This window comes from Poecilia reticulata, chromosome 12 (assembly GCF_904066995.2).
Source record: "Poecilia reticulata chromosome 12, P_reticulata-male-v2, whole genome shotgun sequence".
Classification (NCBI taxonomy): domain Eukaryota; kingdom Metazoa; phylum Chordata; class Actinopteri; order Cyprinodontiformes; family Poeciliidae; genus Poecilia; species Poecilia reticulata.
The window spans coordinates 9,379,081-9,400,321 of NC_088841.1; the positions used below are offsets into that span (position 1 = coordinate 9,379,081).

The 21,241-nt window shown below is 39.6% G+C and overlaps 1 protein-coding gene across 1 annotated transcript; it reads left to right on the forward strand.

Moving 5' to 3' along the window:
• Nucleotides 1-31: 31 nt before the first annotated feature.
• Nucleotides 32-20,864, forward strand: map1b (microtubule-associated protein 1B). Its single transcript, XM_008423629.3, has 7 exons — nucleotides 32-516; nucleotides 2,925-3,026; nucleotides 10,301-10,383; nucleotides 11,183-11,323; nucleotides 12,311-17,444; nucleotides 17,554-17,783; nucleotides 18,639-20,864. Exons 1-7 carry the CDS (start codon nucleotides 330-332, stop codon nucleotides 18,792-18,794), a joined length of 6,033 nt encoding a protein of 2,010 aa, XP_008421851.2. The 5' UTR covers nucleotides 32-329; the 3' UTR covers nucleotides 18,795-20,864.
• Nucleotides 20,865-21,241: the final 377 nt, after the last annotated feature.

The following is a 21,241-nucleotide window of genomic DNA, read 5'->3' on the forward strand; positions in this document are numbered from 1 at the left end:
GAATATGCAAAAACCATCATCTCGCTGACTTCCGGCGGCATTTGATTCGTCGCGTATGACATCAGCTGTGGAGTGAGTGTGCAGAAAAAAGAAAAGCCCCGGCGCCCTCTTCTCTCCCCGGTTACTGAGCATGACACAATGTCTGCCGGTATAAAAAGCTAGAGCCACTCCTATCAGCGCTCCACTCGCATGTCTGGCTCTTTTGCGAGGAGTAGGCTAAGATAGAGGGTGGAGGGGAAACGAAGAAGAAGAAGAACAGGGGAGGGAGAAGGCTGCTGGTGGGATCCATAGGATAAGCGCAGACACGTATAGAAAACAGAAAGGAGAGGATGGCCACGCTAGTAGAATCTGCAGAAATGGAGACCTTGGGCGCCCAGAGCAACACCACCGGGGCTTCTCCGACGTCCTCCAGCCCCTCACAGCACTTCAACGACAGCAAATTTTACCTGCTGGTGGTCATCGGGGAGATCATATCAGAGGATCACCTCAAGTGTGCCATTGCGGACATAGAGAAAGGTGAGGTGGAGCTCATGACTTTACATTTTTCCCCATCTGTTTGCTTTGCAGGACTTTACGCACGGTGAAAATTACTCAAATGTAAAGACTCTGACCCACTTCTCTTAGGGTTTCATTTTAAGATGATTTTACTCGATATGTCAGCGCACCACCTTATAGGATCTGAGCAGTTCGCATCAGTAGGGTTTCTTTTGTACCCCCTCTCGGCCTGGTTGTTGTCATCCACACATGGGAGACAGCTGACGGTAATGATTCAGCACCATGACTGGACATTGCGTCAATAAAGCAGCGCATCACACATTTCTATAAGTCCAGTGCAGCTGCGATTATGTCCCCTTATTCGGGCTCTTTGCAGATGCGTATGGCTTTTGTTCCTCTCCACAGTTAGAGCAGACAGCAGGGTGGTGGTGGGGGGTGTGTGGCCACTCATTTTGTGCTCGGAGTTTGCGCTACGCTTTGTGTCCTCGGACTGATCTGATTTCCCTGTAAATCAATCAATTCCCTCGTGCATCCTGCTGGAGCATGTTTCCTCCATAATCATCATCATCATCATCATCTTCCCGCATCCAGCTCTCTCATCCCCACACCGGCTTGTGGGCGTGGCTCAGTCCGCACTGCGGTCCCTACGGAAAGCCATGAGGACCCATCTTTGGGCTGAGTGGGGCGGGTGTTTTTTTTTTTTTTTTTTTTTTTTTAAACACAGTTGCTGCCGAGGCCTGCCTTCTAGGCCAGAGTGCATTGTGTTGTGTTGAAGAGGAGTAGGAGGAGAAGGATGTGGCGCAGTTACTGTGTAGGAGGAAGATCAAGTTCTTTTTAATACTCTAACACCATAACAGAGCTTTCTATAAAGGACATCCTGACTTTCTTATCTTAAAATGCTGATTCTACTTGTTTATAAGGAACGTTTTTTGTTTGTTTGTTTGTTTGTTTGTTTTGTATAACCTGCGGTAGTGCTACCCTAAATTTCTATATTTTGGTAATGTTGATTGTAAACATTGACACTGAAAGGTTATTCTTGGCCTTGGTAAATTAGAGTGAAAAATAAATGTGTGCACTATAAAAAATAATTTTGGACTGTGTTTAATATTGGATATTAAAATTATTGAACTTTTAATAGTGCATTCCAGTTTGTGAATTTGATGTTTATTTATTTATCTTTATTCTTTAGCTGCTTCATTTTAAAACAAAGCCTTTATAAACATTGTGATTGGAATTTATATTAAACGGTTTAGTCAATGTTTAGGCTGATAGCCTGTATGGGTTTTGTTATCATGGAATATATTATATGATAACTAACAACAAGAAAGTTAGCAACTCTCTGAGAGGGTTTCTGTGCTACAAGAAGAATTTGAGTTGATTCTTCAGCTTTAGCTAGCTTGGCGACAATGCTAATGTAAAGTAAAATCTGCTAGCAAGCTGGGTTTTAAGTCTTAATTAAGCAATTGTTGCTATTCTACTGCCCAGCTATGAGATGTTGAGAACGAGGCCTACGTGTATCCGATGTTAAAGGTCATCCATGAATATTGATTTATAAACAAATATAATGTATTTAAATTGTTCCATCAATTTAACTGGTTAAATTGTTACCATGTGTTTCATCAGTGTAATTACTTCTGTGTTACACTTTTGTTATTTTTCACATTTAATTATGTTATCATTTGTGTTCCGACAAACTATTGTTGAAACAGAGCCTCATTCCTCAAACAAATTTGCCATTTGATTTCCAAAAACATATTTTCTTTTATTCATTTTTTAATCATGAGGTCATCACAAGGCATAATTATCCACTAAAAAACCAAATGGTTAGAAGTTAAGCAATAAAACTGGTGCAACAATTTGCTTGCATTTTATTTGGGCTATTTCAATTAATATTTCTGGATAGGTTGTAAACTCATCAAATTCCATATAGTTGTTAGAAATGTATTTGATCATCTGATTTGTCCTCCCATCTTAAAAACAAGAAATTAAGAATTCATTTGCAATGAAGACAGAAAACGTCTCTGAAATGATAATAAGCTTTTGAAATCTGCTTGTACCAAAACGGTATAATCTAACATTCAACCCAGTTAGATGGATTTTTCTTTGGCAGCAACTGTTTCAGATGTTTATTTTTTTAAGTATATAGTGTAAATCGGATGATACTATGATTCATCACAACTGAGGCCATCATCGCCTTTGGCCTTGGGGCGAAGCACAGAAAGCATTATAGATGTTTCCTACTATGGATCTCTTTGCTCGTGCCAAATCCGTAGCAAGTCTAGACACGATCGCTCCAAGATTTTCCAATGAACCGGAAGCAGAGGATCAACAGCACAGACGTGTGGGTGGAGAGGTTTTTAAGTGTTACACATACTGGGTGATCTGAATGATTCCTACTCAGAAGATCAATTTCTGTATGTGTGTTCCAGGGATCCGTTCATGGGACACCAACCTCATCGACTGCAACCTGGACCAGGAGCTGAAGCTTTTTGTCTCCAGACACTCGGCTCGATTCTCCGCAGACGTCAAAGGTAAACTGGAAGTAAAACGGAGTGTGTGCCGGTGTAATTTCACACATGCTGCTTAGTTTCCTGCGCAGATGGGAGACAGATTAAAGGGAAAAGACGGGAATCCCAATCTTTCCCTGCTGTGTGGGGAGCTGCTGGCTGTGTGGGCAGCATTTTACTGGCAGGGTTTGTGGCCATTTGTCCTCTTAGAGGGATCGATCACTGTAGATGAACAGAGAGATTTTGATTTTTAACAAGGAAGGTGGGGTTTCTGTAAGGTCAGTCTCTCTTCCCAAAAGGTGTTGCCAAGAAAGAAAAATGTTCATCTGAGAACTTAATGAATGAGTCCAAAACACAACATGTCTTTGAAAGGATCTTGGACCTGAAATCTTACTAAATTAAAAATGGTAATTAGGATGCAATCTTTGAAGCTTTTCCAATTTATAGGTAAATTGAAAATCATTCACATCCCATGCTGATTTAAGTTTAATATAATATTTTTATTTGACCCACATTTTCATTTAGATTGTAAACAATGTGAACTTTTATGGGATAATTTAGGCAGGGTCTAAACATGAGCTTGTTGATTATTGAGAAGGAAATTAAATGAATAATAAATAATTTTCTTTTTTTAAAAAAATAAAATAGAAATAGAAAACAGATTTTTTTTTTGTTTTGTTTTAGGTCAAATAAAAAACATCTAAATCTGCCAGGCAGATGCATAATTTTAACAATCCATCAAAAATGTTTCTCTTTCTTTCTGGACAGAAAGAAAGAGAAACATTTTGAGATAACATTTTGAATAAAAAAAATTGAGAGGTTTTTATTTCTTTCTGGAAATAAAAACCTCTCAATTGCTACACATAAAAAACAGTAAATTCAGGTTATAAAAACAACAATATTCACTGAACTGTTTAAACCTTCAATTTTGCAATAAAACCTGCTTTGTAGTTTACAGACTATCATGAGATGGATGGGAGAAGATTTTGCATATCTAGGATTTTCATCTTTTTTTTTCTACAAGGTGAATCTGAGAGGCTGATCAGCCACGCCCGTTTCTGCTGGATGCTGCAGGGGTGGGCTGTTCAGAGAAGTACAAAGCAAAGTGCAGCTGTGTTGCCTCTGTTCAGTCTAAACCCCCACTGTGTCGCTACCTTTCTGTCTGTTTATGTATTTCTTGGTACAGTCTTGGCACAGTAATGCAATAACTTATGGGAATATATTTTTCCAAGCGTCTGCGATAAAATCTTCGGCATTTTAATAAAATGACTGCAAAGACATCTTGGCAAACCTGTTACATGGATTCAGTTGTTTTTTTTTGTTAGTTTTTTTTTTTAATCTTAAGTGGCTTAGACAGAAAAGCAAGAAAAAACAGCTGATCAATGTTGTTGGCTTGTCTTTTCTATGTAACTGAGGTCTGTCTGAAAAAGGGCGTGGTCGGGGGACGCTCTGTCAGAACACAGAGCTTTCAGCACAAAAAAGACACATTACCAGCTGATTGTAGTTGGGTTAATGATAATATATTTTTTAACTAAGGTCCAGCGACACTAGATTGAGAACCCCCATCCCATAAAAGCATTCAAAACAGCTCATTTCTCATCCTTTCATGCTTCTGTTTCAGCTAGAAACAGGAGCAACCTTCACCCAGATTTGCCCTCTCAAGTTTTTTGTAGAGTTGTGCTTTAACGTCTCTACCCTTTGCAAAGTAAAAATGAAATAGCCACTGCAAAGACAGAGCAGCTCCTTTAAACCAACCCAGACATGTGGTCTGTCAGTGTGTAACATGGCCTTGACCCTCGGCAGCAATGAAAGCCTCTGCTGTCTGACTCTGCTTCACGTTGGAAATGACCAGCAGGGTTTAACACTTCCATGGACGCGAACTCATCCAGCCAGCAAACGCAGCAGATGAAAGGATAAGTTCTATTTTATCTTGAAATTATTCCTAGAGAACTAGACTACACCAAATGCAGAGTTCAATCTAAAAGGAAATTTAGTGGCGCTCCAGTTTTCCCCTTCCCTTCCTCCATTCCTTGTTCTCCATCTTTCTCCGATGTGCTGTTGCCTGGATGCACAGTTTGGGAGTAATTAGCAGCACGGGATCCCCAGTGGCGAGGGTCTGTCCGCGAACATAAAGGAGGGAAGGGGGAGGCTGTAAAAGCGAGAGAAGAGGCGAGCAAGGGACCAGCAGGGGTGATTGCAAGGGGGATAAAATGCAAAAGATTAGGGGGAAAGATGAAGATAAAATGACAGATTAAAATCTGGTAAAGAAGCCATGGCTTTATCCATAGCTGTCTAAGAGTAAAAGTCGGATTAATATATTTTCTTGCACTGTTTGCTTTGTAAATTCGAATCTTTTCTCAAATTGATTTTGATCTCAGCTCTGAAACGATGAAATTGTGTTCTGAGTCCAATCTCCAGTTTTGACCTGCAAATAATAAAAAACCTTTTGTTTAAAATTTTCTTTGTTCTGAGACATACAGAAGGAGATTTTTTTGCCACTTGAGTCAGTTGTGATCTCATAATATTATAGCTTAAAGGTTAAAAAAAAGGTTATGTTTTATTTTTTTACCTCTGATATACTTCATGGCTATGAGAACCTAGAATTATGTAGGCTCTCATTCTTTAGTTTAAACAGCTGTTTACGCATTTAGCTTGTATATTATTGTTGTTATGGCGACTCAGTGACCCCCACCAGCAAGATGCAACTCTTTGCTGTAATCTTCTAAAACAAATCAGTGTGAGATGTTTTATTTGATGTTTTTTTGGCTGCCGATAGGTTTGGAGGCTGCTGTGTATTCCACAAGGAAAAGGTTGTTGGACAAAACAAAAATATTAATCACAATGGTTTTTAAATAAATTAGCATATCCATAATAACCTTTTACGGAAGCAGCTTCTCATCAATCTAAAAGCCAAAGTGTAAATCTGCTTATCCCAAAATGTCAACCAAATAGTCTCCAAGCAACCACTGCATCCCTCACTTATAGTCATCTGAAGAAAACAATTAACTCCAATAAAGAAAAAAATAACAAAACAATAATTTTATTTGAATATCTTCCTATTTTTCAGCAGTCATATAGCTTTAAGGACTTACACTGATACGGGAACAGTATTAAGAAGAACCCTGGGATCAGCTGCACCCAACCATCATCCTGATGGAGGACAGAGCATCCAGTACGGTGTGTGCAGGAAGCCTTGACCCTTACAGGAGCCCCTCAGTCTCCTCCTGCTGGATATTAGATGCTTCAGCTATAGATTTCCCAGCCCTGTGCTTTAGGTGGAGAAAATAATGAAGCCTCAGCGTCGATTCCATACCTCGACTCCATTAAGGCTGCTTGCTTGCCTCTGGGATTTTAGACTAAAGCGTTTTTGGTTATAATTAGTTAGTTTGAAAATATGTCATAAAAGGATATGGAAATTGCTTGTAGAACTGTGACCAGATGATGGAAAACAAAACTGAGATCTTTTTTCTTTTTGTTTTTCTTTTTCTAAAAGGGTTTGATAGGATCTAATGAGTTAACACCAAATGGCAATGACTGCTCTAGATGCTCCTGATAGGCTTTTCAATAACATGGTGCAGTGGATTGATTGATCAGTAAGTCGGGCCACTCAAAAGCAGCGGCGGTGCCATTATCTGCATGAACTGGTTCTCTTTTTAACCCGGTTGTCTGGGGACACAGGAACAAGCGACACTGAAAGTCAGTTTGGGATAAAGCCAAAAAAAAAGGGAATGAATCTGAGTGAATGTCATGATGAATTTTCTTCACCATTTAAGAAAGTCAAACAGAAGCAGCAGACATTAAGTTGTTGTAAGAATCGGTTTTATCATCTGGTGTGGTGCCATCCTGATCAATGTTTCCATCCGGTTTGGTCTGGAGCCGGGGTCGCTGTGCCAGCCTCGCATTTTCTATTCAGCCGGAAGGAGAATGCTTGGCGATGCATGTCGCATTACCTTAACTCCTGCTGAGACAGAGTCCCTCTGGTTGTTTTTTATTTTTGATCAAAGTACCGGCAGAGCCAGACGAGCTTCACGGTAGAATCTGTCATTTCTGATGAAGTGGCTCAGACTAATAGTGATGGTGGCTGCCTGGTGATGGTGGCGTTGTGCGTTATTTAAGGGTTTCTGTGTTTTATGTTTCATACCGGTAGCTGGTGCGGAACTAACAGCGAGAGGCATCGGGAAACGAGATGCCTCCTTATGAATACATTATCGATCACAGATTTCTATATACTGCTTGGCGTATAGAAGCATGAGTGGGATGAAAATTAGACTAGGGAGATTGCTTATTCTCCTATTTCACTGACATTGTGATAAGAGCTTTCTCATTTGTTCTCAGAAGAGCTCAGCTCATCAGTTTGGACTGCTACTTTCTCAGAACGAGTCACAGCGACCCTGGCCGACCCGGCACTTCACTTCAGTTGAGATCAAGCTTTCATCACACCGACGCAAATATGACACACTCACATTTGGCTCTTTGATCTTGCTGAGCACCAACCACACCCAAAAACACTAATTTCTCAAACACTGATTGTGGTCACATAGCTTGCCAACCTATTTCTGATCCAGCTGTATCTTCTGGTATAGACCTTAAAAAGCAAAAGAAAAAAAAAAAAATATATATATATATATATATATATGCAGGTGAAAACAGATCTTTACATATTTTGAATAAAAAGTCTGTTTTGCATCAATTATAATGACCAATATAAAGAGTAAATGTTTAACAATCACTTACATGCATTTCATCATAATTTGTCAGTGAAAGTCATTGTTTTTTACTTTGTATGCTTGATATGTGAGCTCCAACATACACAGAGGGACTGTGGGATTGATTCAGTAAAGGTTCACTAGGAACTGTTTCCACCCACCCCCACTGATCATTACAAAAATCAATCACCAAGAACCAGAGATGATTGAGAGCCTTTCACTTACAGTCCCATAGTTGTCCAGATTGACAGATTTGCTATGTGAAAAGAAATGTTAGAAAATCCCTAAAGGTGACACTATATTGATGTTTAAAATTAAATTATTAAAATGAGGCAAACTGTTGAAATTGTCTTTTTTTTTGCTGTTATACTCTCAAAGGCTGAAACACAGATCTTTGCATTTCCTGCATCTTTTCTAATCAACAATATTTGCTTAATTCCTTAGATGTTTGTTTCTGGTATTTGTTTTTATTATGGTATTTTATTTTATCTGTAGGGTTGCACAGTGGCGCAGTTGGTAGAGCTGTTGCCTTGCAGCAAGAAGGTTCTTGGTTTGATTCCCGGCCCCGGTCTCTCTGCATTCTCCCTGTGCATGCGTGGGTTTTCTCCGGGTATTCCGGTTTCCTCCCACAGTCTAAAAACATGACTGTCATGTTTTTAGACAGTCATGTTGTCCCTAGGTGTGAGTGTGTGTGCGCATGGTTGTTTGTCCTGTCTGTCTCTGTGTTGCCCTGCGACAGACTGGCGACATGTCCAGGGTGACCCCGCCTCTCGCCCAGAACGCCAGCTGGAGATAGGCACCAGCAACTATCCCGACCCCACTGAGGGACAAGGATGGATTTTCTCTGTATTAGTTTAATCTAAAATATCTTGGTCCAAAAATGTAACTATTATGAGTTAAAACATTAATTGCCAGTATTTATGTCATTTTAAGATTGCAATGAGTAAAGGGTATTTTGTGTTGTTTATATTACATGCTAAATAATATAAACATTATATTATTTATATTATTTATAAATAATATAATAAATAATATAATATTATTACTATAGTATAATAACATAATAATATTATATTATTATTATTATATTATATAATATTATATTATATTATATAATAATATAATATTATATATTAAAACTGTAAATAAATAAAACTTATTTACAGTTTTATTTAAACAGTAAATAAAACTGTTTTATTTACTGTTTTAATATGGGAACATTTTCTTCAAATTTTTTCCAAATAAGTACATTGTGAACATACTAAAGGAGTTTCTATGAGCTGAATATTGGATAAAAAAAACTCCCAAAATAAAACTTATAGTATTTGAACATTTTATAAGCATATTTTACAATTTCATTGTAGCATATTTTAGCATCATTGTGTTGTTGTCCTGTTTTTTTTTTAAATCACAGAGCTGTTTTTGAAATATTAAATCTTTGGTACTAGCAGATATTTAAACTGCTGTTATAATTAATCTCACTTTTGTTTTAAGACAAATTATATCATTCAACAGCATGAACACCTATTTCCAACAAAGAAAAATCTAATCTTGAGACAGTTTTTAATGTCAAGAATTCATATTAAGGAATGTGTTGTCCTTCCCCTACAGTGATCCCATCCATCTTACTGATGAAGAGTTTCACGCTGCAGAGGCCGTTAACATTTGCACATTGTCACATTGTTGCTGTCAGGACATCCGTGGTTGATAAATTGGATGATAAACTCATTTGGCCACAGCTTCTCCTAACAATATCAGAGTTTGGTGTGACTTTGAAAGGCTTTTTGTTTGTTCGTCGTGATTCTGATACAAACAGAATCATGATTGTTTTCTTGTTTAATCGCCAAAATGTTTGCTTAAATTATCAAACCAAAAGTACAAAAAGTCAAGATGTTGAATGCTGTTTACATAACTTAAAGGTTAAAGTGCATCGCCCATGATAGGTGGCATCAAACAAATAATATAAGCAGGCAAAGATAACTTAAGTGAACAAAAAACTGTTATTGTGATCCAGAAATCACTAAAGTAGCACTAGTCTGACAACATGAAGTAGGCAAAAAAAACAATCATAAAAGAATAGATGACAAATATAGTCATTGACATCTATCAGTCTGGAAAACTTTGCAAGCCATTCTTAAGGATTCAAGAGAACCAAAGTGAACCATTATTCGGATTTACACAAAATACGGGAATGTGGAGCATCGTTCTAAAAAAGTGGCAGGCCTACAAAAACTACTCCAAAGCCAATGACTCATACAGGAGGTCAAAAAAGAAACCAGAACATCGAAAGGACTGCAGGTCTCACTTGCTGCAGTTAAGGCAAGTGTTTCATGAAATAGAAAGAGAACTGGACCAAAACGGCCACAGCAACAACCTCTACAGTTCAGAAATAACACAAATGCCTGTGGATGATGCATGGGAAACCAAGGAGAATATTTTTTTTCACTTCATTTATTGTGTCATTTACTCATGTTTAACCTGTGACTGATTATCTAAAACATCAAAAATAATGCAGAGAATGAATCTCTTAGGAAGCAAATATGTATAGCCCAAATCTTCACTGATTATATTTTGTCATTTGGTTCTTTTCAGGGCAACGAATTCTTCACCATAAAAGCAACATCCTCGAGACAGTTGTGCTCATTAACCCTTCAGATGAAGCTGTCAGCACCGAGGTAAAATGAGCCAAATCCTCTGCTGGCATTGCCTCATTTCCTTACATCGTCCTCTGTTGTCTTTTTCTCTTTAAAAAGAATAACAAAATTAGCTTGACTTCCTATTGTTTTGTCCATTAAGACATTCACAGACGATTTGCAGTGCGACAAGAACAATTGCTCTGGTAGTTAATGCTGGTGGCTGGTGTGAAAAAGACGGGAGGAATTAAATCCAGGGAGCAGGATTAATGCTTCATTATGCAGCTTATGTGTGTTTTTTGGTTCTTAGCACTTCAATCCGGAGCAGAGGTCAAACATGAGTTTGTTTTGTGTCATTGCTCCAACTGGTGTCTCCAGCCCTTCGTCTATGTCTATAGTCTAATGTGCATTAATAATATGTCACAGCACTGCAAGAATGAGTGGGATTGTTGCCAAAGTGGCTAATGCTGCTGAGGTGGAGCAAAATACCAACAGGGAGGGAAAAGCAGATGCAGTAGACGGATGAGTGGACAGTGAGAGAGAGTGTGTCAGCTAATTAGCTAATGGATCTGACTGACATAACTGGTGGTGTCTAAGATAAACCTCACTGCTAAGTTGATTGCTGCAACAATAATGTACCCCTGCCTGTTATGCTCGCATGTGTCACCACTTGTCTTTCTAAATAAAAAAGTAAGTGGAAATCCATTGTTAGATGTTGTAATTTATTCTCTCTCTCTCTCTCTCTCTCTCTCTCTCTCTCTCTCTCTCTCTCTCTCTCTCTCTCTCTCTCTCTCTCTCTCTCTCTCTCTCTCTCTCTCTCTCTCACTATCTCAATTTGCAGGCTCGCTTAATGATCTCTGACACAGCCAGACACAAGCTACTGGTCCTCTCAGGGCAGTGCTCAGAAAAAACAGGGGAACTGATTCTTCAGTCTGGATCTTTCTCTTTCTGCAATTTCATAGACATATTTACTGATCAAGAGGTGAGATTACATGCAAAAACATATCAATGTGACTTATGTCGTGGACAGCTAAGGTGACCTGAAACAAGACAAAAATCGTTACATTTCAGACATTATTGGGTGTTCATCTACAAATATACATGCATAATTCACCGTGTTCATTGTCTGTATTAAATATGATGTGACTCAACCAGAAATGAATAAATTAAGAAATATTGGAAATTTATTATGAAATTGTTTTATTTATCTTTTTGCTTGATTTCAATATTATTTATTGAGATATTAAAATCTACATGCCTCAATGTGTTTCAACCTTACACACCAGTGACATGCTACATAAAGTATAATACACAGCCGGGTCTAAATTATTCCTGAAGCATTTATTTAGCGTAAAGTAAAACATGCACTAAACTGCTTAAAGAGCCTCCATCAACTTAAACCCCCCCCCAAATAAACATTAAAGTTGCTTTGGTACTTGTCATTATCAAACTTGTCGCTAAGATAGAGTAGAACAGTGAATGGAGCAAAACTTAGCTATAGCTGTATCCAAGAGACAAATTCATAAAAAAAATGTATTGAGTAAGACTATTGATGTTGAAGAATTATTACACCGGACATCATTGATTATCGTGACTGGCAGCCACATAGTTAATTTATGTTGAAATGACCATGACAGTAATAAAAAAGTGTGCTCTTCATTTCAGACCACACTGTATGACAGTAGGTCAGGAACCAGGTACAGTAGCTTGACAGTAAAACTGATCACTACACTTTCCAAACATCACCAGAAATCTTTACAGCCATACTCTGCTAACAGTGGCATTAAAATTACACAAGCACACACTGTTGAGAAAACTATAAATCATAGTTGGAGGATGAGACGTAGTCTAAATTCAAATGTTTGTGAAAAAGATATGTAGTGTTTGTTTTAAGATTTACTGAGCTATGCATTGTGGATTTGTTTCTTGTTCAAAAATAAAACTCCATTTGTTTCTTTTCCTTGCACAGATTGGTGAATTACTCAGCACTATCCCCCCAGCAAACAAAGCCAACCTTACACTCTCCTGCCCTGAACAAGGAGATTGGAAAAACTCCAACTTGGACAAACACAACCTACAGGACTTCATCAACATGAAACTAAACTCAGCTCTCATCCTCCCAGAAATGGAGGGTCTCTCAGAGTTCACCGAGTATTTATCAGAATCAGTAGAGATCCCTTCTCCTTTTGACATGTTGGAACCCCCGACCTCAGGTGGATTTCTCAAACTTTCTAAGCCATGCTGTTATATTTTCCCCGGTGGTCGAGGAGACTCTGCTCTCTTTTCTGTAAATGGCTTCAACATGCTCATTAACGGCGGCTCCGACAGGAGGTCGTGCTTCTGGAAGCTGGTGAGACATCTAGATCGGGTGGACTCCATCCTCTTGACTCATATTGGTGAAGACAATTTGCCAGGCATCAACAGTATGCTGCAGAGGAAAATGGCTGAGTTTGAGGAGGAGCAATCACAGGGTTCGACAGCTAACAGTGACTGGGTGAAGAACATGATTTCTCCAGATATCGGCGTTGTCTTTGTGAATTTTCCCGAGAACCTGGAAAACCCTGAACCTGATTACAAAGTGCGTAGGAATGTTGAGGAGGCAGCATTCACCCAGGTGTTCCTCAACAAGCTAAATTTAAGGATTGAGCCTTTGCAGAAGCCTGTAGGAAACACCATAGAACCAATCACACTTTTTCAGAAAATGGGTGTTGGGAGGCTTGAAATGTACGTGCTCAATCCTTCAAAAAACAGCAAGGAGATGCAGCACTTTATGAAGCAGTGGACAGGAAGTGAAAATGACACTACCTCCATTCTTCTACCGAATGGAAAAGAGTCTGAATTCCCCGTTTCCTACTTGACTTCAATCTCTTCACTCATTGTGTGGCATCCCGCAAACCCCTCCGATAAGGTTGTACGGGTTCTGTTTCCTGGAAATGCCATCCAGGACCACATATTTGAAGGCTTAGAGAAGCTAAAGCATTTAGAGTTCTTGAAACAGCCAGTTGTCACTCAAAAAACTATGCCTTCTACTACCCCATCCACACCAACGCTGAAGCAAGCAAAGATGAAACACAGAACAGACAGCAAAGAGAGCCTAAAGTCTACCCCAAAGCCATCACCAAGCAAAGCCATGCGGAAGATTTCAAAGGAGGAAACACCAGAGAAGGCAAAGACAGACACAGAATCAACTCCTGAGAAAACACTAAAGTTAGATAAAAAGGAAAAGGTCCCCTTGAAAAAGGAAAAGGCAAAGCCACAGGAGAAAGAACCAAAGGCAAATGCAGATCAAACCGGACAAAATGAAACTCCCGAAAAAAAATCCGAAGCAAAGTCCAAAATGGAAAAAATTAAAAAGGAGGCCAAACCATCAGCAGAAAAGAAAAAGGAGGCTAAAAAAGAAGTAGCAAGGAAGGATGAAGCTAAGAAGGAAGATAAAATAAAGAAGGACGAGGCAAAGAAAGTTTTGAAAAAGGATACAAGAAGAGATTCTCCAATGAAGGAGAAGAAGGAAGAAAAGAAGGAACAAAAGAAAGATGCAAAAAGACTCTCCAAAGATGTTAAAAAGACTTCAAATGCAGGTGAGGAAAAGAATCTAAAACCAAAGCCACTGAAAAAGGATGACTCTTCAAAGAGAGATCTGGGAGCTCCATCCAAGTTAAAAGATAAAGGAAAGCCGAAGGTGATAAAAAAAGAAACGAAGGTAGAACTCAAACTAGCAGCAAGTACTACCATTGTTGCAGAAGACCCAGAGGCAGAAAGATTCCTGATGTCCTCCCCAGAAGACCTCACAAAAGACTTTGAGGAACTTAGAGCTGAAGACTTTGTTGAGGATGATGCAACTGTACAGCAAGATGAGGAGAAAGCAGCTACGGTGGCCCAAAACGAACAAATGATACAAACCAAAGAGTCACCTGAAGGATTAGAATCTGTGGATGAGGGCATAACAACAACAGAGGCAGAAGGTGACAGTGGAGGGACTCCAGACGAGCAAGTCCTGAAAGGCAAGCTCAACGGCAGTGCTTGTGAGAAGTTTGAGGATGAGGGCACTGTAATGGAGGAGACATCTGAGGGAGGGGACTATGATGAGAAGGGAGAGACAGAGGAGGTTTATGAGCCACAGGAAGCAGAATCAGATAAAAATAACCACCAAAATGAGCACCAAGCCAAACATGATAAACCGGAACAAAGAGATGAAGTGGAGGACAATGATGATATCACAAATAAAAATGTAGTAGAGGAGCATCTAAGTCCTGACACAACAGAGAAGCAAAAGCTCTTTGAATCAGCTTCACCCAAAGTGTCTTCCCCAGTTTCTCCTGCTGCATGCACCCTTGATGAAATCCCTCCTGTTGGCTTTGAGAGCATCACAACTTCAGATGAAGAGAACCGAGATGAACCACCAGAAGAGTATACAGTCACATCGGGTTACACGCAGTCCACTATGGAAATCTCCAGTTTGCCTACTCCCATGGATGAGATGTTGACTCCCAGGGACATTTTGAGTGATGAAACACCCAATGACGAGACAGGATTTCTATCGCAGGATGCTGAAAGGTTTGGGAAATCAGAGTCAGGAGAGTTTGAGAAAAAAAACCTCTCTCCACTTCAAGATATACCGGGTACAGGTTTTTCTCAGAGTGATGTCACAGAAGGCCAAAACTACCACCATTCTGCTTTAACAGTATCCCCCCCTTCGCCTCTAAAAGAGGATAAATTCTGTGAAGAGCTTCCATCAGGTGGAAAAGCTGAAGAATTTACAACTATTCAAGAGTCAAATGAAAGGCATGACTCAGTCAAACTTAGTTCAGTCTCCACAACATCTCCTGTTGTTCGTTCTCCCTCAGTGGAGATTAAGAACATCATTCATCCTTCATCAACGATGGCTGCTCCAATAGAACTGTCATCCACCCTGGCAAGTTGCACCCAAGCCACAGCTGATTCCTACAAGAGCCCTGATGACAAACCTTTGGAAGGAGCTAGTTCGCCTCAGTCCTCTGGTCATACACCATACTATCAGTCACCAGTTGATGAGAAAGTAGAAACTCTACCACCTCTTTCAGAGGACAGATCACAGGGTCTAGTTATTGTGGAGGTCACAAGTGATAAAGAAGAGTCCTACAGTAGAGTTACTCCTGAGCCTAATGATCCAGCAGTAGAACAATCATCACCAGTAGATAGGACAGATTCCACTCCAAGAAGCCCATCTATACCTGAGCCTGAATCCCCACAGGAGTCATCACCCATCGATGCTGAGGCTAAGAAACAGGAAGAGATCAGCCATTCACTGCTGTCCTCAATGCCACTGAACAAACATGAATCTGACTCCGGTGTTTTTACAACTTTTAAAGAAGAGAGTAAAATGTCTATTTCGGAGGGCACTACATCAGACAAGTCTGAAACTCCCCTGGAAGAAGTGGTTGCAGAAGATACATTTTCACACTTAGCCTCAGCATCCACAGCTTCTCTGGCCACTAGTTCGTTGCCAGAACCGACTACTGGTTCTCCTTCTCTGCATGCTGAGGTAGGCTCACCTCACTCAACAGAGGTTGATGACTCTTTGTCTGTCTCAGTGGTTCAGACTCCAACCACCTTTCATGAGGCAGAGGGATCACCAACTAAGGAAGACAGTCCAAGGCCTATGTCTATCTCCCCAGAAATCTCACCTAAGACTAAAAGCAAAGTGCAGACACAGGACACAAAATCTCCAGAGCATTCCACTATGTCTTTAGAGTTTGGCCAGGAGTCACCTGATCATTCCTTAGCCCTGGATTTCAGTAAGCAATCTCCAGAGCACCAGTCACTGGGCAGCAATTCTCATGCTACAGAAAATGGCCCAACTGAAGTGGACTACAGTCCCTCAAATGTAACAGAGGTAAAGGCGCCCAGTGAACCAAAATGTGCACAAAACCCTTTACTTTTTGAAGGAGGTGATTCAGCCCGAGCCACTTCGGCAACCCCTTCAGATGCATCTCAGTCTTCTGTTACAACTCCATGTCAAATGGCAGAGAACCTACATGCTGCTGTGGAGCAGACAGATAAGTCTCCATCCACCCCAAGGGCCTCATCTCTCACCCTGTCTCCCCATTCCAATGAACCCTCTCCGGTGTTAGGAGGTCCCCCAGCTAATACGAGCATCAGTCCAGTCTCGGAAACCACAGCCAGAATGGATTCGGAACAGAAACTTGACAAGTCACCATCACCTCCCAAAGTTCCTTCCCCATCTACATCTTTCAATATTTCAAAAGAAGATACTCTTTCCCCAAAAACAGAAACAAATCCATTCAAATGTGATGACTCTGTACTTGAAAAGAATTCTACAAGTCCAAAAGTTCCTTCACCATCAGAACTACCTCTCTCCTTTGAGCCTTACGATTTTAATTCTCCCTGTGGCTCTAGGGAACCTGACTCCCTTAAAAAGAGCCTCTGTGCTCCATCCAAGACAGATGTTGATCTTTGCCTTGTGAAATCTTGTGAGTACCGTCACCCCAAAACTGAGCTGTCACCATCATTCATCAACCCAAACCCTCTAGAATACTTTATTAATGAAGAAAACGCCTTGGATGAGGAGAAGCCCCTGGCCAAGTCAGGTGGTGGACCCCCGCCACCAGGGGGTAAGCTGTCTGCCAAGCAATGTGAGGATACTCCACCCACATCCATCAGTGAATCTGCCCCATCACAGACAGACTCAGACGTACCTCCAGGAACAGAAGAGTGCCCTTCCATCACAGCAGATGCAAACATTGACTCTGAAGATGACTCTGAAACTTTGCCAAGCGACAGAACTCTGACATACAGGCATGCTGATCCACCTCCACTGGCACTCAGGGACTCTGCTCCAACTTCAGGTAATCACGATGTTTGTATGGTGGACCCAGAAGCCCTAAAGGCTGAAGAAAACCTTCACAATGCAAATACAGGTGGCGGAGACAAGACCAGAATGAAAAAGCTATTGAAAAAGTCCTCATCGCCAGCCAGGAAGAGTGGTCTGTCCAAGGTTAAGAACTCAAAGACTGCTTCTCCAAAGAAGGGTGTTGGAGAAGGAAAAGATGTCAAAAATGCAACCAATACGTCTGCATCCAAAGGTGTGAAAAGCTCTGCATTGGGTGGGTATTCTTTTAATCAGGATCGTCTTTTATGCTTGTGTTGTAGTACATACAGTATTTGATGCAGTTGAGATTTTGATTAAGACCAAAAAATATATATATTTTTCAGGTACCGGAAGTGGGAAAGTGCCACCTCTGTCCAACTGCCCTCCTATGTACATGGATTTGGTTTACATTCCCAATCACTGCAGTGCCAAAAATGTGGATGCTGAATTCTTTAAACGTGTCCGCTCCTCTTACTATGTAGTCAGTGGCAACAATCAATCAGCTCAGGAACCCAGTAGAGCCGTCCTGGATGCTTTACTTGAAGGAAAAACCCAGTGGGGAAACGACATGCAGGTAAGTAAGTTTTAAGTAACAAGTGAGCTTGTAAATATCTTCAGTGCTAAAAACCTGTAAAAGATTGGAACAAATTCATCATTGATTTACAAAAACTAAATTGTTTTTGAAGAAAGATTTTCTTGGACTAATTAAGATTAATTAGAATCTTACCTGTGGTATAACGGTGGAAAACCTGACATTAAAAACAGTCTTACGGGTGTGCTGTGGTGGCACAGGGGTTAAGCACAACCCATGTATGGAGGCCTTAGTCCTCGATGTGGCTGTCACAGGTTCGATTCCCAGCCTGGCAACCTTTGCCGCATGTCTTTCTCCATCTCTCATTACCAACTTTCCTGTCAATTAACTATCGAATAAAGACCACTAGAACCAATAAAATCTTTAAAAAAAAACTATTATAAATTTCAAGTAGAATAATTGTCCAGTAAATATTCTATGAGAACATAAAGTAAATTAGAAAGCAATAAAATCATGGCAAATGATTTAGATGAAACCGAAAAACATGCATTGAATTTGTGGTTTTATATTCCTTGCTTTTGCCATTGTCCTGCACAATAAAGATTTTTTTAAATTTGCTTATCATACAATGAGGCTATTTTGTGTTTGGCTCATGACAAACTTGCTAATAAATTCCGAAATTAATAATACTCAGAGTAACTTCATGATAAAAACGAACAAGTACAAAACATTTGAGGTTTGAGGTGTCGTCCATTGCATTTAAGTCACTGACAACTCAAGACTGCTCCACACAACCCCACAGCAGAAATATGCACTGTTCCTTTAAACCTGCAATCAGTGTACTGACCAGATTCAGAAATGTACTCTCGTCAAATAATTTCCCTTTGCTTCGTTAAGGTTACTCTAATTCCGACCCATGACACAGATGTGATGAGGGAGTGGTACCAGGAGACCCACGACAAGCAGCAGGAGCTGAACATCATGGTTCTGGCCAGCAGCAGCACAGTTGTCATGCAAGATGAGTCCTTCCCAGCTTGTAAGATAGAGCTGTAGCCACTCCTTTCTGGCTTTCTAAATGCCAGAAAGGAGTGTTGTCTTTAAAGAAAACCAAACTCATGTAGCACTAAGCTTGAACTGACACAAAAACACTGAATGAAATGAAAACCTGTAACGACCGTTAACTAATGTTACCAAAAGAAGAAGATTAGGGCCTTCATGTTTTGGCTTGATCCTGATAAAAGGATCAAACAGCAAAGAGACGAAAACCCAAATAAACCAGCAGCACCCCCTGAATGTCCAGACTTGCCGGTTTTAATATAGTCACATAATGATGGTACTTAGTTTTTTTTTTTTTTCCTCTGAGTCTCCTGGTCAATATTTATTGATTCTTTTGTATTATCATAAAACTCTGTAATATTCAGTTAGAGCTTTTTGGCAAGCAGAACAACAATAAAAGCTGTTGTTCTGAAGCAACAGCTCTTATTTACAACAAATGGGAGGAAAAAAGTCTTTCTGTAACTGCCTTAGAGAGTCAAAGTGAATGTAGAAGACCTGATTGGATGAACAACTCTGAAGACCCAATAATTACTAAATGGTGATAACTACTGTGAGAAATGATAATAGACTGGGATGCTTGAGATCGATGTTCATTAATATGACTGCTGCTACCAATAGAATCTTTTTTTTCCTTTAATTTTTAAGTTAGCTGAATTGTATTATTTATTTAACTATGCCACCAATATGTTTTGCAGTGAGCTATGACAATAAATTAAAACTTTTGTTTATGACTATTTAATTTTTTACATCATTTAATGGGTTCAGAAAACTCTAGTGTGTACAAAATCATTTTATAGGCTTTATTGTCTGTAAAAGAAATGTAGAAGAACGGCTTTAATTTTGGAATATCTGTTTTACTTGCAGATTTTATGCTAATTCAAGAAAAAGGGAACCTTATCTTATTTCTTAGAAGTGTTTTTTTATGTAGTCAGTGAGTGAGCTTTTCCCATTGTAAAGCTGGCAAAGCAGGATATTTTCATAATCCTTACGATGTCTTGTTTTTCTAAATTGTACTATAATTATAAATAGCTTTGTGGCAAATAGAGTGGTTGGGAGGCATGCATGAGTTATGCTATACTGGAACTTTTCTGACTTTTAATGAAGTTTTTGCTCACTGTTGCTTTTAGGATGTACAAGAAAATACAATGAGAGAACAAAAGACAAATTTTGAAAAGGGGTGCGAAAAAAGCCCCCAAACAGTGATTTTTGCAAGTTTTCAATGACATGACATATGTACTCCACACAAATTACAACAAAAGCCAGTGGCACTGTGGTAACAGAAAACATGACCTGGGGCACAATGTGTCATACATTTTCATTCTCAGCCAAAAAAAAAAAAACATGGGTGACAACGACAGCAAACCAACTTCTCGAAGAATCTCGGTCACCAGGGAGGCAGCACACAGAGGTGAGAGTGAATGACTTGTGTGTTTTATGACAAAAGTATGTAAAACCAAATACTAGACACTTTAAAGAACAAACATGACTCACATCAAACTTACAGTAAACTGGCCACTAATCACCTCTGACAGGCCAGCATATGGAGGAACATTTAAGCAACCACACACTGATTACATGCTCTGGTATTTTGGGCTATCCAATGCAGTCTCATTGGGTATTTCTTAAATGACATCAGTTTTTCATGATACCACCACAGACTGGTTTTCCCGCAGGGGAACCTCGAAACCACAACATCACCACGAACGTACTGTCAAACTGAACTGACATTTCTCTTCTCTGTTCTCTGGTTCCTTTCCTTCACTTTCTCTATTTCTCTTTCGCTCTCTCTCTCTGACTCTCTATCTGCCTTTTCTCCCACCATGTCTTTCTTTCGGAAGAAGTTTAAAAATGTTTGTCTGCAGCTGTGTGGTATATTTGTCTTGTGATTCTGGCATCCCTTCTGCCCTTTCCCCAGATTCATATGTAACCTATAGCAATTAGTTTCCTTAGTGCTTTCAGATGTTTGTGTGCTATCTGTCCTCTACAGTACATGTTATGGCAAATATTATGTAAGAGTAACCACAAATTAAAGGACAGCCACAATAAAATCTGTTGTGAAAGAATAAAGATTTGCCTTGAGTTTTCTTTTTTTGGGGGGAAGGGGGGTGTTTAAAGCCAATTTTTCTTAACATATAATACAAAGAAAGTGGAGAGAGTGAGTAAATTTACACCATCCTGACCATGGCTGGTTTATGTTAAAATGGTGTTCTTTCGTCTTTGCGAATGTTTCTCAAGTTTAGAAATGCAATCAGTAGCATTTTTTTTACAACAGAACAGTTGCAAAGATCTTAAAAAAGCTTTTAGGTTTTACCCAAAATACCTTGGTGATGTCACAACTTTTTATATAATCAATTGACCAGCTGATGTTAATTTGCACTGATTGGTGGCTGATTTCAGCTTTTCGATTTCAGGGAAACATATTTTCTGAGAAAAAAAAATAACTT